Genomic DNA, 14,973 nt, shown 5'->3' with positions numbered 1-14,973 from the left:
GAGCATTGCAGGAAATCATTGTGATAGCACAGAGCTGTAAACACAATTTCACCAGCATCACCATTCCCTGAGTTGGGACATAACCTCTCCTGTGTCCTTTTTGCTCCCAGGGAAGGGATGCCATTCGTTCTCATGGCATCCCTTGAAAAGGCAACAGCCACTGGAAGGAACAGGGTGAGAAGATGCGTGGGTAAAAGAGGGAAACAGACACGTTTCGATACCTGAAACCCTGGCTGCTCCTTTGCCTCCGTCTGGGTTTGCGGAGGCACGTCCCCCACTCCTATCCACTCCTAACGAGAGTATAGACTGGGCTCTTTGAAATGTGAGTATTATGGGAAGGATCACAGTTGCTTTAAATTACAGGAGCCGGCAAGTGCCTGGGAGGAGCAGGAGGTTGTTGAAACCGAGGGAGACAGTTGCAAAACCTCCTCCAACAGCATGAGCTCCGAGCTTCAAGCGCGTTCTCATGCTCAGACGGGCACTTCATTTTTCATCGAGTGATCTTCTGTGTTGTTTTGAAGCAGCTTTGGATGATAAACACGCATTCCTGCTGTACAGTTTTTAATGGTTTCTAACTTCATGGGACAACCAAAGCCAGAGAGCCTCATGCGTGGGGGGAACGTGTGATGTCGGCAATGCCTAGACAAGGTAAGCTACCGTTTTCACTGTGGCCTTTGTCAAGAATATTTGCAGAGGAACTTAAGACAGCTACTTGTAAAGAAACTAGGGGCTTGCGGGAAGTGTATCAACAGATGAATCTGAGGCTGCAAACCTCAGCGGTGGTGCTTTCTCCTCCTTTCTATTCTGCTGGATGCACAAACCTCTGGGAGGTATCTTTTGACTGTCTGAAAAATGCCGTTTACTTTAGAAAGGGTGTGTGGCTCTTCGAAATATCTATTCTGGCGCACTTGGCATTTGCTAGTGTGGTGATGGGCTAACATACTGCCGAGGTCAGAGTATCTACGTTGTCTCATTCAGTTGTCTGCAGCTCGACTTCCGGCGCTGTGATCTTGCAATTCACTCAGAAATCTTTCCCATGGAAGTCTTTAATAACATTCCCCAAATCCTCTTTAATACAGTTACTATGGCTTCTCAGAAACTTGTTTTGCAGGATGTATTTTACAAAAGTTAAATAAATCATTTGATTTTTTTCCTTCGTAACCACTTGAGAGGGGGTTGCAGTTAGTATGTCTTGGGGGAGAAGAAAAGTTCAACTCCAAGTTTATTCAATCAAGTTGACTGACGGTGCTATTACCGGAATGGGGTGGCTTGGTCTCCTTGATTGTATTGTGCCTGAGAAGCAGGTAGCAAGGAGAGGGGCTGAAACATCCTATTTTCCCATGCGTTGACCATATGAGAAGTTCCTTGTGGTTTTCAGAGGAAAATGTGTGATGTGTTCTTTCAATTTCCCTGAAGAAGTCTGTTATCAGAGTTCCCATCTTTTCGAGGCAGACTTCCAGGTGAAAAAAAAAAAAATACACACACACACACACACACACACACACACAAAAAAACACCTAGACATTTGTGGATGTCTGCAAATTCTTCCAGCAAGCTGTGAGCGAGCAGAGCCCGCATTCATCCCTCCATGCACACATATGGACTCACAAGCGGAAACACACAAGCAGCAACTTAAAAGCCCTGTGGGTCTGACCAAGTGTGTGAGTGGCTTAGGACATCTAAGCAACCCAGGTCTGCAAACCCCGCCGATCTGGAAGCGCTCGCAGACACCCTGTGCGTTCCATGTGAAAACGTGGCCCTGGGCTCGGGTTGGGAAGGACTCTACCTGCCTTTGCCACAGCGACTGCTCTTCTGTAACTGGGCTCTTTCCCTGCTATGCTAGATTCTGACTGCATATGGTGGGGGGCAGTGGCTCCCCCTGCCTCTGGTAGACTCAGTAAAAGGAAAGAGAGACAATCAGAAGAAGGCCGTTATTGTAGAAAAGGGAGAAGGCAGTCCCATCAGCAAGGTGGTAAAGAGAAACTGAGTTCCTTTCCCCATCTGCCACTGGCAATGGAGGGACTGAGGGACGCGGGCCTGTCAGTTCCTTGTCCTTCTCCTTCCTGTATCTTCTCTCGTCTCCCTTGACTGTCTTCTCCATGCCCGACATACGGCATCAAGAGAGGCAGCAGTGGGTTGTACATTCAGGAGTAACAGCATCTCTTCCTTCTCGTCCTCTCGGCCATTCCCAGCGCCAGTTGGGGAAGCCCCCACCCTATTTGGAGGGGGTCTCCGGGACCCCACCCCATGACTTCATCATCACAAGCAGCTGGAGAGCTGGGATGGCCAGCGGTTACGTGGCGCCTGAGTGCGCCCTGGGGACGGGTGCGGCCAGGCAAAGCACAGTGTGGCATGACGTGTCTGCTGGGGAGCCCAGCGCCGACTTTCCATCCCCCGGAGGCTGGCGGCCTCTCTGGAAGCCAGACCCGCCAGGCCCCTCCTCTGGGCCCTTCAGAAGCCCCAATGAGGATGAAAACAAAAGGCCATTAGATTTGCTAATGAAACCCAAGCCAGCTGACTCATCGGAGGTGCAGCTGCTGGGGGGCTTGGTGATGAAACCTGGACAGCGCCCTGGAAAGGATAGGTCAGGGTTGTCCCCAGAAGGACAGCGACCAGAGGCCCCATGCACCCTAATCATGTCTGTTCACCCCAGAAAAGCTGGGAGAGAGGACGGAGGGAGGAGAGTGTTAACCAATGAGATGCCAGGGAGTGTGGGAGCCATGAGGTCTGAACTGGAGAGGATTTTAGCTTAAACCCCTTAGCCCAGGTTGCCTGCTACTGCCACACATCCCAGATGTGTGAACCAGGACCTGTGAACTATGACCAGGCTCAGAAATCATACCCTGGAAAGACTAGGAAAGAGACACCCTCACCTGGGGGTCCACATTGTGCCATAAACTTCAACAAGGCTCTGAACTTGGCCCTTGACAGAGAGAAGGAAGGCACTCGACCCTGTAGGAAGTCGGTGGAGAAGAACATAGAGAGGGGCTTTGGAAATCAGCCTGCTGGCCTCATAGAGAGCTTCTCATGGAGTGCCTTTGAATAGACCTTAGAGGAGAGTTGAAATATCATGAGAGGGGCAGGAGGGTGTGATGTGGAACAAACTTAGGTCTGGGGTCACAGACATCCGACTTCAAACACAGCTCCATCTTGAACTGCCCTGCGTGCTCAGAACCATTCCAGTATCAGTTTCTTCATCTGCTACCTATTCTTTTAGGGGCATCTTGAGAATAAAATTAGAAATTCATGCAAAGGGTCTGCTATCAGAATATCTGGCATATAAGAGTTCAATGAATGTGAGCTCTTATTAGCTATTAAATGCTGCATTCTTCACTGCAGGCCTTCTTACACATTTTATTTATTTACTAGAGGCCCAGGGCATGAAATTCATGTCCCTCAGCCCAGCCTGCACCCTCTCCAATCTGAGACTCTTCATAGGATGTCCAACTGCCCGGTAGGATTGGGCCTAAACAAGCAATCAGATAGTAGGATCAGGCCTAAACAGGCAGTCAGACATCCCTCTCACAATCCAGGACTGTTGGCTCTTAACTGCTTACCTGCCTGCCTTCCTCATTGCCCATAACCACTTCTGCCTGCCAGCCTGATCACCCCCTAACTGCCAGCTTGATTGATGCCTAACTGCTCCCCTGCCAGCCTGTTTGCCCCAACTTCTCTCCCCTACAGGCCTAGTCACCCTTAACTGCCCTTCCCTGCAGGCCTGGTCGCCCCCAACTTCCCTCCTCTGCTGGCCTGGTCACCCATAACTGCCATCCCCTGCAGGTTTGATCGCCTCCAACTTCCCTCCCTTGCAGGCCTTGTCCCTCCCAACTGCCCTCCCCTGCTGGCCATCTTGTGGTGGCCATCTTGTGTCCACATTCTACTGTCATCTTTATAATTTGTAAAAACTGTAGCCCAGAAAGGTTAAATAATTTGCTCAGATTTATCTCAGTAACTTCATATGGAGCTCTAACAATCAAAACTTTTAAACATCATATATGCTAGGAAGTTATCTATTCTCCCAAGTTTTTATTTTTAATGTGTCCTCTGTCTCTTTATGAGTGGGTCATTAGAATCTAATGTTTCACAAACTCATTAGAATGTGAAACCATTTTTTCCTGAGGAGTAGCACACAATGCATGGAATGTGGAATGCGTGCTGAAAAATGGTGAGATTGAGTTCAGACCACATGGCCTTCGAGTGTGTAAAGTTTCCCAAGATTTAATTAAAATTTATTAATCTCCATAAGCCACTACATAAACTGACTTCCCATATTTCTCTAAAACAAAAGCCCAACAACTAGGATTCTCATATCTGGGAAATTAACTTTTTAAAAATATTGCCAACTTTAAGAAGAAATAGTGAGTGGAAAGCAAATTCTCATTAGCAGTTTCACACCCGAAAGGTCAGCCTTTGCCTGTGGTTCAGAGGCCTGCTGTATAGAGCACATTGCAAAGGACACCAGAATAAAACACGGTCCCACCTTCAAGGAGTTATCATTCCAATGGGGAAAATAAAACATGTGTTCCAACATGCAAAATCAGATTTACAGGGAAGAATATAAGAGAGGCTCAAGGTGAATGGAAATTCAAAGAAAAGGAGACCGTGGGTCCCTGAAAAAATCAGAGGAATGTGTAACATTCTTTGCTATTTGCCATGTACAAGTAACTGTGCTAAGTATTTTACAATATGACTAACCCATGTGTACTTTACAAGGCTACAAGATGGGTTTTAACTTACCCATTTCACAGATGAGAAAACTGGGCCCTAAAGAAATTCAGTAACAACCTGAAGTCTTTTAAGAAGTAAGTGGCAGAGCATGACCTCAAACTCAGGTCCATCTGATGCTCAGGGAAGATTCCTCAGAGGAGAGAACATGCAATTTGCCTTGATGGATGGATAAGGATTGGTGATAGGAGCATTCCAGGCTGTGAGAAAATTTTAGGAAAACCATGAAAGAAGGCCAGTGTAGAGAGGAACAGGAGAGCTTCCCTGGCAGAACAAGTGCAACAAAGAGAGCAAATGGAATAAGTTCAAAAGACTTGGTTGAGGGGCAGCAGGTTAGGGGGATGGGGGGTGTTGGTTGGAAATCATGTCATAAGAAAGCCTTGAATGCCACAAAATTTGCTTTTTATTTTATTTTATTTTTTAGTGATCATTGAGAGTTTGTAAACAAGAAATTCCATTAGAAAAATAATTTAAGATGATTAATCAGTGTTTAGAAGGGACAAAGACCAAACCTCCAGTTAGACAGTGATATTTGTCCAGGCAAGAGATAACAGTGGTCTTTATTCACACGGCAACTAAGGGGTAGAGGTAAACATTGGGCCCGGTCTCCTAAACCTGCTACACCAAGACCCTGACCATCACTGTGGTCTTTCAAACAACTTTGAGCCTTGCTAAATTTGATTTGACCCTGGAAAATAAGAGGACTGGGGAATGGAAGGGACAGGAGGGGCTAACTGACCTATAGGGGCCTTCTCAGCTCCCGGACTCCATGAAGACACACCTGTGAGCAACTTTTTGGAAATCATTAACTCCACAGTTTCTTATTCCATCACCAATTTCTGGACTTCTCCTTCATATCAAATGGGCATATTTCCAAAAGAACATTAGGGTCTATGAAGTTTTATGAGTTTACAGCTGTGGCAATTAGAAATTGTGATATTGGCATGGAATGATGGAGAGAGTGTATTTCAATATATCCTTTCAGAGAGTGTATTTTAATATATCCCTTCAGGAGAAATTCCTATCCATTAACCTTGCTGGCTGCTTTTTGCATCTTTCAACTGTCTGCCTCTTTTGACTGAGAATTTTTACACATCATGAAGGGTCTTGTCAGGCTCTGAGTTATTTATTAGGTGTCATATGACCTCGTCCTGCTCCCAAATAGGTGGCAAGGTTCTAAAGAGTAGACATTAATTCATCTTTAGGTTCTTGAATGACTTACACTATAGCAAGTGCCAATCTAATAACACAGGTCTGCAAAAAGTGTCACATTCCTTTCTTTTCTTTCATTCAACTTAACTGGAATCAGATTCCAAGAGTCCATGTCCACAGGAAATTTAGTTTTAGAAATTATCAGGCTCTTACCCCCACCACCACCAATACTAGTGAGGTCTTCCTTCATACTACCTGTGACCATTTTTATACATTGCCTGTCCCTGATATCTGTAGGATCCCCTGTTTGGGATCTGAGAATCACCATCCAGGCCAGGCACCCTGTGTCTGAGCCACACAGTGAATGTTTCCACTTCTCCCAAGTTCACCGATCTCTGACCGCCAGAAACTGCAGGTCTGGTGGGAAATGTCCCATCAGAGGTCTCTTATTCCCCCTCTCCTATGCATTTGTGGACTTGAACTTTCAGGGGGAAAAAGGGGGGAAATATGTTTTCAAGAAACTTCTGCTTCCTGGTCTGCACAACCCTGAAACAGATGCCCACAGGGGACCAGGCAACATTCTTGGAAGCAGTTGGAGATGAAGAACACACAGAGTTACCTCTCACACACCCAGTAAGTATTCAATAATGGTCAGTGAAAGGTGGGCCCCAGTAACTAATGAAATGGCTCCTCCAAAGTTGCTCAGTTGGCCACCAGAGGAAGTGTTTTATGATCAGCAGCACCTAGCATGTGTCAGTACTTTACATATACTGGCTCCATATCACCATTTTTCAGATGAGGAGTGGTGTGTAGCTTACCTAAGATCTGACAAGTGTTAGGAGAGGAGCACGTACTAGTATTTAAACTCAAAATGTCCCACTCTCCATAACCCACACTTTCCATCTGCCACATGGACTCTGGAAGGATTCCTTACTTTCTGCCATTTTCTGCCTAGCAGTTCAGAGATCTGCTCTTGATTAGTCTTTCGGTGGAAATTTTTTTCCCCACTATGAATATAGTGTGCCCATGCGCTGTATCATAATAATCCCATAGGATGGTTTATTACTCCATCTTATACTTCATCTAGGAGGCATAAGGGAGGAAGATTTAAAAGAGGTGAGAGTGATAAAGTGACATATTCTAGGCCACAGAGCTTGACAGGAGCTCAAATGCCAACACACATTTATTGTTGGAAGCCACCCATTGTCCTCACTAGCGGAAAGATGTGGACAAGGACCCTGGAAGCTCTGAAAGGTCAGAGCCAAGCAGCACTGTCTAGTTGAGACAATGGTAGCTAAAGCAACTTCCACCTTCTAGTTTTATGTAAATCCTTACTGATTGGCTATTATTGGAATTGCCTGCCTAAAGGCTATGGGTATATCCCATAGTCTTAACAAAAGGGATGGCAAGGCCCCAAATAAGGTCCCCAATATTTACAAATTAATAGTTTCTAGTCTCTTTAATTTGCATGCAGCCTCCTCCAGAGCTTGAACCCTGAACGATGCAGGATGTGGGGGGGACACTCATAACTGGCACCCAATGTGGGATACTTGCAACATGTTGGAAGCCACTCATTGTCCTCAATTTATCTGTTTGTCTCTAACTCAAAATCAAGGGTAGGGAGTCAGTCCTAATTAATGAAAGACTAATTATAGAATAGCATTAAATATTTTCATTTTCAGGGTCTTTTCTACAAATAACAGCAAAACAGAGCTCATGTAGGCCCCCCCCCCCAAAAAAAAAAAATGCCTCCTAGAGGTGTACTCTGCCAACATGTGAGAGTTGTCACTAAGACATTCTTGATATCCTTGCCAATTGCTAACATTCCTGAAGCAGCTTATTCTCTTAAATTGGTCAAGTGATTTTTATTACAGTTTCTTTTTTAGACCATTATTTTTTTTTAGAAAATAAAATGTTATTAAATTTATTGGGGTGACATTGGTTAATAAAAGTATACTGTTTTTAGGTGTACAACTCTATAATACATCATTTGTATATTGTATTGTGTGTTCACCACCCCAACTCAAGTCTCCTTCCATCACCTCTCTCTCCTTTTTAAAATAGGATTTAGTCTTTCTCCCTGCTGCCAGATGAATAAGATGGAATAATAAAGCATCCTATTCTTCCTCCCTCTACTCCCTTTCCCTCTGGTAATCACTATACAGTTGTCTGTCTTTGAGGGTTTTTTTTTCTTTCTTTCTTTGTTTAATCCCAACACCTTTTTTACCCAGCCCCCCTACCTCCTCCCCTCCGACAGTTGTCAGTCTGTTCTCTGTATCCATGAGTATCTTTCTATTTTGTTTGTTAGTTTATTATGTACATTAGATTCCACATATAAGTGAGATCGTATCATATTGTCTTTCTCTGACTGGCTTATCTCACTTAGCATAACCCATGCTGTTGCAAAAAGCTATGTTACATTTACAGAGTGGAATATTACTCAGCCATAAAAAAGAAGGAAATCTTACCTTTTTTTGACAAAAATAAATTTTATAAAGTAATAATTTATATCCCATTTCACTCTGAAATCTAATTTGACATCAATAGAATCTTAGTTAAGGAATTGGATTCTTTAAATTCATCAACTCTATTTATCATAGGTATTTATATCAATTTGTATCTGAGGATCACTAACATCTCCTCTTTTTCTTCACAATTGAGACCATATTCCTTGGCATGGTCTTCAGGGGACTTTGAAAATCTGTCTCTTCACAGCCCTCCTTGTCCACCTTCACCCCGATGGTCATCCACAGACCCATGTATTCCACAGATTGGGTGGCTTAAACAATATAAATTAATTTTCTCACAGTGCCAGAGGTTAGAAGTCCAAAACCAAGGTGCTGGTTGATTTGGTTCTTTCCAATGCCATTCCTCTTAGTGCATAGATGGCTGCCTTCTTGCTGTTCCCTCACATGGTCTTTTCTCTGTGCAGAAACCCTGGTTTCTCTTTGTGTGTCAAAATGTCTTCTTATAAGGACACCAATCCAGTTGGAATAGGGCCCTCCCTCAGGGCCCACCCCTTTAAAGGCCTTATCTTCAAATATAGTCATATGCTGAAGTACTAAAACTTTGAATTTGGGTGTTGGGGGGACATAATTCAACCCAGAACAATGCAATGCCTACTCACAGTGAAATCCTCACAGTTTCTTGGGCATCTTTTTTCTCTCTGTAACTCAGGTCTAAAGAATCAAGTCTATCCCTTTGCCTTTGTGTGAATTACATTGAACTATATAAAACTGCTGACCTTCAACCATTTTATTACCTACAAAATGGCAACTTTATGTGATCCCAATATACTGTGGAGATTTCACAAAAATTTTCATTTCCTGAAGACAATTTATAGGCCAGGCCCTTAAAATGTCACATAAATTGTTGATCATATTCCTGTTTGTCCCTGAGGCTGAGATGGGATGCTATTCAGACATGCTTTTAGGATCTATCTATATGTCAGATATCACATCCAGCCTCAATGCCAACAGCACCAAAAAGCTCATACTGATCAAGGTAGCCCCTTTCATTAAAACAGAAGTTGCCATCAGAATCTGGCCATTCTTAATGTCTTTCCATTGGTCCTTGTTCTTCTTTCAAAGTTAGCATGAAGTCCATCCCTTTTTTTTCCTGGTGTTTTAAATATTAGAAGACTGTCACCACTACCTTTCCAAAGCTCTCCAGGGTCTCCCTACACTGGCAGGGAGGAATTTCCCCTGGGTACCCTGTGGTCCACTGAGAATAGCCACATCCTTCTTGAAGTGGACATCAGACCTGGACACCAGATTCCAGATGACTTCACCCCTACTGCTTACTCCATGTCAATTTCCTGGGATGAATAGTGACACCCTTATTGAGAAAGAATCTGAACCCAACCTCTGGTTCGTAGAAAAGAAGGTAGAGTTCGATTAGTGATACCCATGGAAAACCAGGTGTTTTCTATGGCTGCTCTCTCTGCTAATCTGGATACTGTCTGACACCCAGACAACCGGGGAACTATTATTTTCTCTGATTTAAGTACTTTCTTTTCCTTAAAGCTAACTTTTCATTACCAATAAGCTCATCTCATACAAAGCCCAACTAAGACACTCAGATTTTTTTTAAAAGAAAACAACAACTTATTTGCAGCAAAGCTTATTTTCACCCATGCTATGCTGCTGCTTTTCTTTGTAGTTAACTAAAAAGAATAAAGAATCTGAAATTATGATCTATTTGTATGCCAGTTCCAACCCTAATCCTTCCTGGCTGTGTGAGTGTGGGAAAGTTATTTGAATTCTCTAAGCCTCTGAGAATCCATCTTAGTCCATCTTTGAAATGGGAATGATTTGTTCCTCGTGCAGTGGACCCATTGGTAGCATTTTGTTTTTAATATTAATCCTCACCTGATGATATTTTCCATTGATTTTTAGGTAGAGAATGGAAGAGAGAGGGAAAGACAGAGAGAAACATCGATGTGAGAGAAACACATCGATTAGTTGCCTCCTGCATGAGCCCTGACCAGGGCCTAAGCCCTGGAGGAGCCTGCAACCAAGGTACATGCCCTTGACTGGAATCAAACCTGGGACCCTTTGGTCTGCAGGCTGATGCTCTATCCACTGAGCCAAACTGTCTAGGGCCCCATTGGTAGTATTAAATGAGATACTATGTAAGATAAAACATGCAGGCCTAAATGCCAATTGTGAAGAACCTGATGTTTTTGGACAGCCAACTAATATTTCCATAGACCTCTTTGTTTTGGAGGATTTTTTTTTCTCACTAGACTGGACAAATTGACATCTGGTGGATGATTTTAAAGAAAAGCACAAGCAAGAGAAAAGCACACACAGAGATGCTCAGGGAAGGGACTTGCATGTGAATATAAACACATCCAGGGAAACCATTTCATTCCAGATGTAAGTGTTTCTGTGATGCCTCAAAGGTATGACAGGCAAAATTCATAATGACTTTCCCTGGTTTACTTTAATGATCCTGGGCCTCAGATGTTAGAAGAGAGGATTTTGCTTGCTGATTGCTAACTAAAATCTACATTGCTGTTTTAATGCAAATGCCTCTAAATATATATAGCCATTTCTCAGGTACATCATCAGCAACACATCACCATAGATACAGGCTATAACCCCCATCCTATAGGACCTAACAGGGCCCTTGCATAAGGGTGTGGCTAAGACCCTAAGTGCATAGGGTGGAGTGCTCCAGTGAGTGGTGTCCAAGGAAATGTGGCCCAAGAGTGTCATATCTTAAGATTTTGAAATAAAATCCATGTATCTGGACTTTTATGTGAAATGTCCCTATTTTTAAAATACTTATGTATTTTTCACCTATAGAATGGCAATTGCATATGGTTCAACTCAGTACAATCTAGAGACAGACATAGAGTCCAAATTTTCTTGCTGTGTGGGAAATCCCAAGAGACCTTTCTATTCCAAAAATGTCCTAAATAAACATGACATGCACATGCACACACAGTATTAATAGCAAAAGCTCACAAAGCACCCTCCCTACACAGAAGATATGTGTGTAGGCAAACCCTCATTTAATTCTCCCAATGCCCCTATAAAGGTTGTAAGTACTGTATGTATTCCTACTTTACAAATGAGATCCAAAGCCTCACCTTCAGTTACTAGTGACACACCTGTACATGATATATTAGCTCCTTGCCAAGAGAGCCAGTGCCTTCATATCTGTTAGATTAGAGGAAGAAATTTGGGATGTGTATTACTGCCCACTCTCCTCCCTTCCCTCCTGAGATGGCAAATGTGGAAAAATGATCTTCTGGGTTCTCTGGGTTACTTTAAATCTTCATATCCCTTGTATTGGCTCACTCAGGTGGCCATAACAGAATAATAACAGACTGGATGGTTTAAGCAACGGAAGTTTATTTTCTCACTTTCTGAGAGTGTGAGTCCAAGATCAAGTTGCTTGTAGAATTGGTTCCTGGTAAAAATGCCTTTCTTGGTTTGTAGATGGCAACCTTGTCGCTATATCTTGACATGAGATGAGAGAGAGAGAGAGAGAGAGAGAGAGAGAGAGAGAGAGAGAGAGAGGAGGTGTTTTTTTTTCCTTATAAGGACACCAATTCTATTGGATAGGGCACCACCCGAATGACCTCATTTAACCTCAATTACCTCCTTGAAGATCCTATTTCCAAATACAGTTACAATGAGGGTTAGGGCTTCAACATATGAATTGAGGGGGACACAGTTAAGTGTCCATAACCCCATAACCCTTCTGTAAAGGATCAGCCTCTCCTACCTTTTTCTTCTTTTCTAGTTTTTGTCCTTAGTCCTCTTCCTTCCCTGCCCACTTCATTCAGCCATTTCCCACTTTGTACCCTGAAGTTCTTTCATTTTCCACAACCTCTCTGTGTCACTTTCTGTAACCTCCTCTCTTCACGCATTCTCCTTTCTCTCTTCCTCTGCTTCTCTTTCCTGCACCTTCATTCCAACCTCCCCTTCTCCAAAGTATTTTCCTCCCTCCTACTTCTCTTCTTGCCCTCTTCTCCACCACAAGCCTTCACATCATAATCCTCACTCTGTTTGTATTTAACCTGTATGCCCTGCAGTGTCGATGCCCCTGATAACTGAGGCACCACACACAGCCGAAGCCCCATGAATGTCAGCACGCCCCTACTACACAGGGTTTCAGGCAAGTTCAAAGGAATGTGCAAGATGAAGCAGGGGAAGTGGAAAGAAAAAAATCAAAGCCTTGAGATGGAAGAGGAACAAAATATGTGAACCACAACGCCCCATCTAGTTACTATGATTGAGCGTGAAATTTCATCTCCTGGCAGCCAGACCCAGAGCCTTTCAGATTTAAAGTGACCTGTGTGTTCTCTGATGTGCTCAGGATAAAGGGCTGGAGGACCAGAAATGAATTCCTTTTCTTTTTTTCTTTTGATTTCTCTAACATACATCTTTTATTATTTTTTATTATATATTTTTAATCCTCACCCTAGGATATTTTTCCATTATTATTTTTTATTTTATTGTTTACGGTATTAAAAATGGTGGTATATATGTATCCTTCCCCCCACCACCTCCCATACCCCCTGGCATTTGTTCTTACTCTCCCTCCTCCCCCCCTCCCCAACCCACTGTCTTGCGTCTATTGTCCATTGGTTATGCTTATATGCATGCATTCAAGTCCTTTGGTTGTGAATTCCTTTTCTTTTGCCCCACCCTGGGTCCTGCTTTAAGCAACTGTTTCCCACCCCCTGCATCTAGCAGCATTTTCCCCCAGCTTTGCATTGCTCTGTCTCTCTCTGGCTAGCGAGAGCTGCACTAAAACTCACTCAGATCCTAGTTAATACATTGTTTTGGGCAGTAGATAATGCAAACCTTATAATTAAGGCAATTAGTAGTTGGTATTGTTGCTATGGTCTTAAAGAAAATCTGAAATTTTGATTAATCAGAAAGCTTACTAACTGCAGGTTCAAGTGACAGCCAGGTGATTTGGGATGGAAGGTACCAGATAACATAAAGAAAGGGAAGGAAGGAAGGAAGGAAGGAAGGAAGGAAGGAAGGAAGGAAGGAAGGAAGGAAGGAAGGAAGGAAGGAAGGAAAGGGTTTTTAAAATCCTTTTCTACAATACTTTCCCTAGAGTTACTCATTTTCCTCATCTTGCCCTATACTGTGCTCTTTCCACTTTCCTGTCACCTTCCTTCTGAGCCCTGCAGAAAAACCCACATCTCCATCTCCAGCCTCTCCTTTTCAATGAAAACCTAGCCTTTTATTTCCAGCATTTTCTCTTGAACATAGAAATCTAGCCAGCATCACAAATAGTGTTCTGCTACTGACCCAGCCATCCTTCCAGAGTGCACTTGATAACTGATCAGTGCCTCATTGTTATCTTAGTCTGGACACATCAATAGGGCCCATGACAAGCTGAACTAGAGGTGGCTCAGGTAACCAGAAATGAGAAGTATTAAACCCAACACACAGGAAGAAAGAGTGCAGGGTCCTGCCCCAGGGAAGAGGAACACTGAAGGGAGTTACAAGACTAATTTGGAGTATTTCAATATCTCCCTCAAACAGGGCTTCTGGAGCAGTTCTCCAACATTTGGCATCAATTACTTAAAATTCTAATCCAGAGAGGATCTGATCTAAGTTAAAAACGCAGCTCTATTAATTTTGTAGGCTGAGTCCTTGGACAACGAACTCTCCCCATCTCCATTTCTGTGTTGTTAAATGAGGCTAATTGTTTCCATCTCATTGAAGTTATAATAAATGCATGTGATACATCCATGTGAGGTTATAATATGGTGCTCAATCAACCATCACTAAGATTAATATTTCTGATACTTCTGATGAAACACAATGGAAGAAAAAACATTAGACATACAGGGTTATTAAGTTGTTTGGATCAAAAAACATCAGATCCTTCCTTCTTTCCTTCTCCCTTTCCCCATACCCAGCCAGCCAGCCAGCCATACCTTGAACCTGCATTCAGTTAGCTTTCTGATTAACCAAGAATAGCAGAATTCCTTTAACAATGCCATAGCAACAACTCCAACTATAACTTATCTTGATTGCAACGCTTGCATTCTTTACTACATAAAACTGCATTCTAAGCAGGATTTGAGTAAGACCCCAAAAGAGATTCAGATGTGTTTGGCAAGTGGGAGAAACAAAGCTTTGCAATATTATATAAACCAAGGAGAAAGAAAGTCTTAGCAGCAATTGTCAAACTTAGCGGCTCTTAAATCAGCAATGAGGGGGCTTTGAAAAATCTCAAAACCCAGATTTCACCCTGGACCGTTACATCAGGCTCTCTGATGGTGGGATCCAGGCATAAATTAATTTGAACCCCACCCCCAACATCATTCTAACATGCAGTGGTTGAGAAATGCTGTTTTAGAGGAAGTGGTGGCTAATGAGGTAAAAAGCTATAGAGTTGACAAGGCCATATGCCTCATGCAGTGTGTGAGTATGTCGATGGCTTTTTAGACTCCCGAGCAGCAATTTTCAACCTTTTTCATCTTATGGGACATAAACTAATTACTACAGTTCTGCGGCACATCAAAAGTATGTCCCATTTTTTGCCCATCTGACAAAAAGAACGAGGCATACTTTTTATTCATTCACACTTGATGGCTACTGTTGTGTTGGC

At 43.1% G+C, this 14,973-nt stretch overlaps 1 protein-coding gene across 1 annotated transcript in view; it reads left to right on the top strand.

The window, feature by feature from the left end:
• Nucleotides 1–214: 214 nt before the first annotated feature.
• The window catches only part of C1QTNF7 (C1q and TNF related 7), a 92,785-nt gene continuing 78,026 nt past the window's right edge, over nt 215–14,973 (top strand). Inside the window, exon 1 of the mRNA XM_036420248.2 lies at nt 215–648. Within this exon, the coding sequence (XP_036276141.1) occupies nt 627–648 (22 nt within the window). The 5' untranslated portion in view covers nt 215–626. The remainder of the gene's footprint in view (nt 649–14,973) is intronic.

Source organism: Pipistrellus kuhlii, unplaced genomic scaffold (genome assembly GCF_014108245.1).
Source record: "Pipistrellus kuhlii isolate mPipKuh1 unplaced genomic scaffold, mPipKuh1.p scaffold_m20_p_1, whole genome shotgun sequence".
Taxonomy (NCBI): domain Eukaryota; kingdom Metazoa; phylum Chordata; class Mammalia; order Chiroptera; family Vespertilionidae; genus Pipistrellus; species Pipistrellus kuhlii.
Note: the sequence above shows the minus strand (reverse complement) of the source record. Positions and strands in the feature narration are given on the sequence as shown.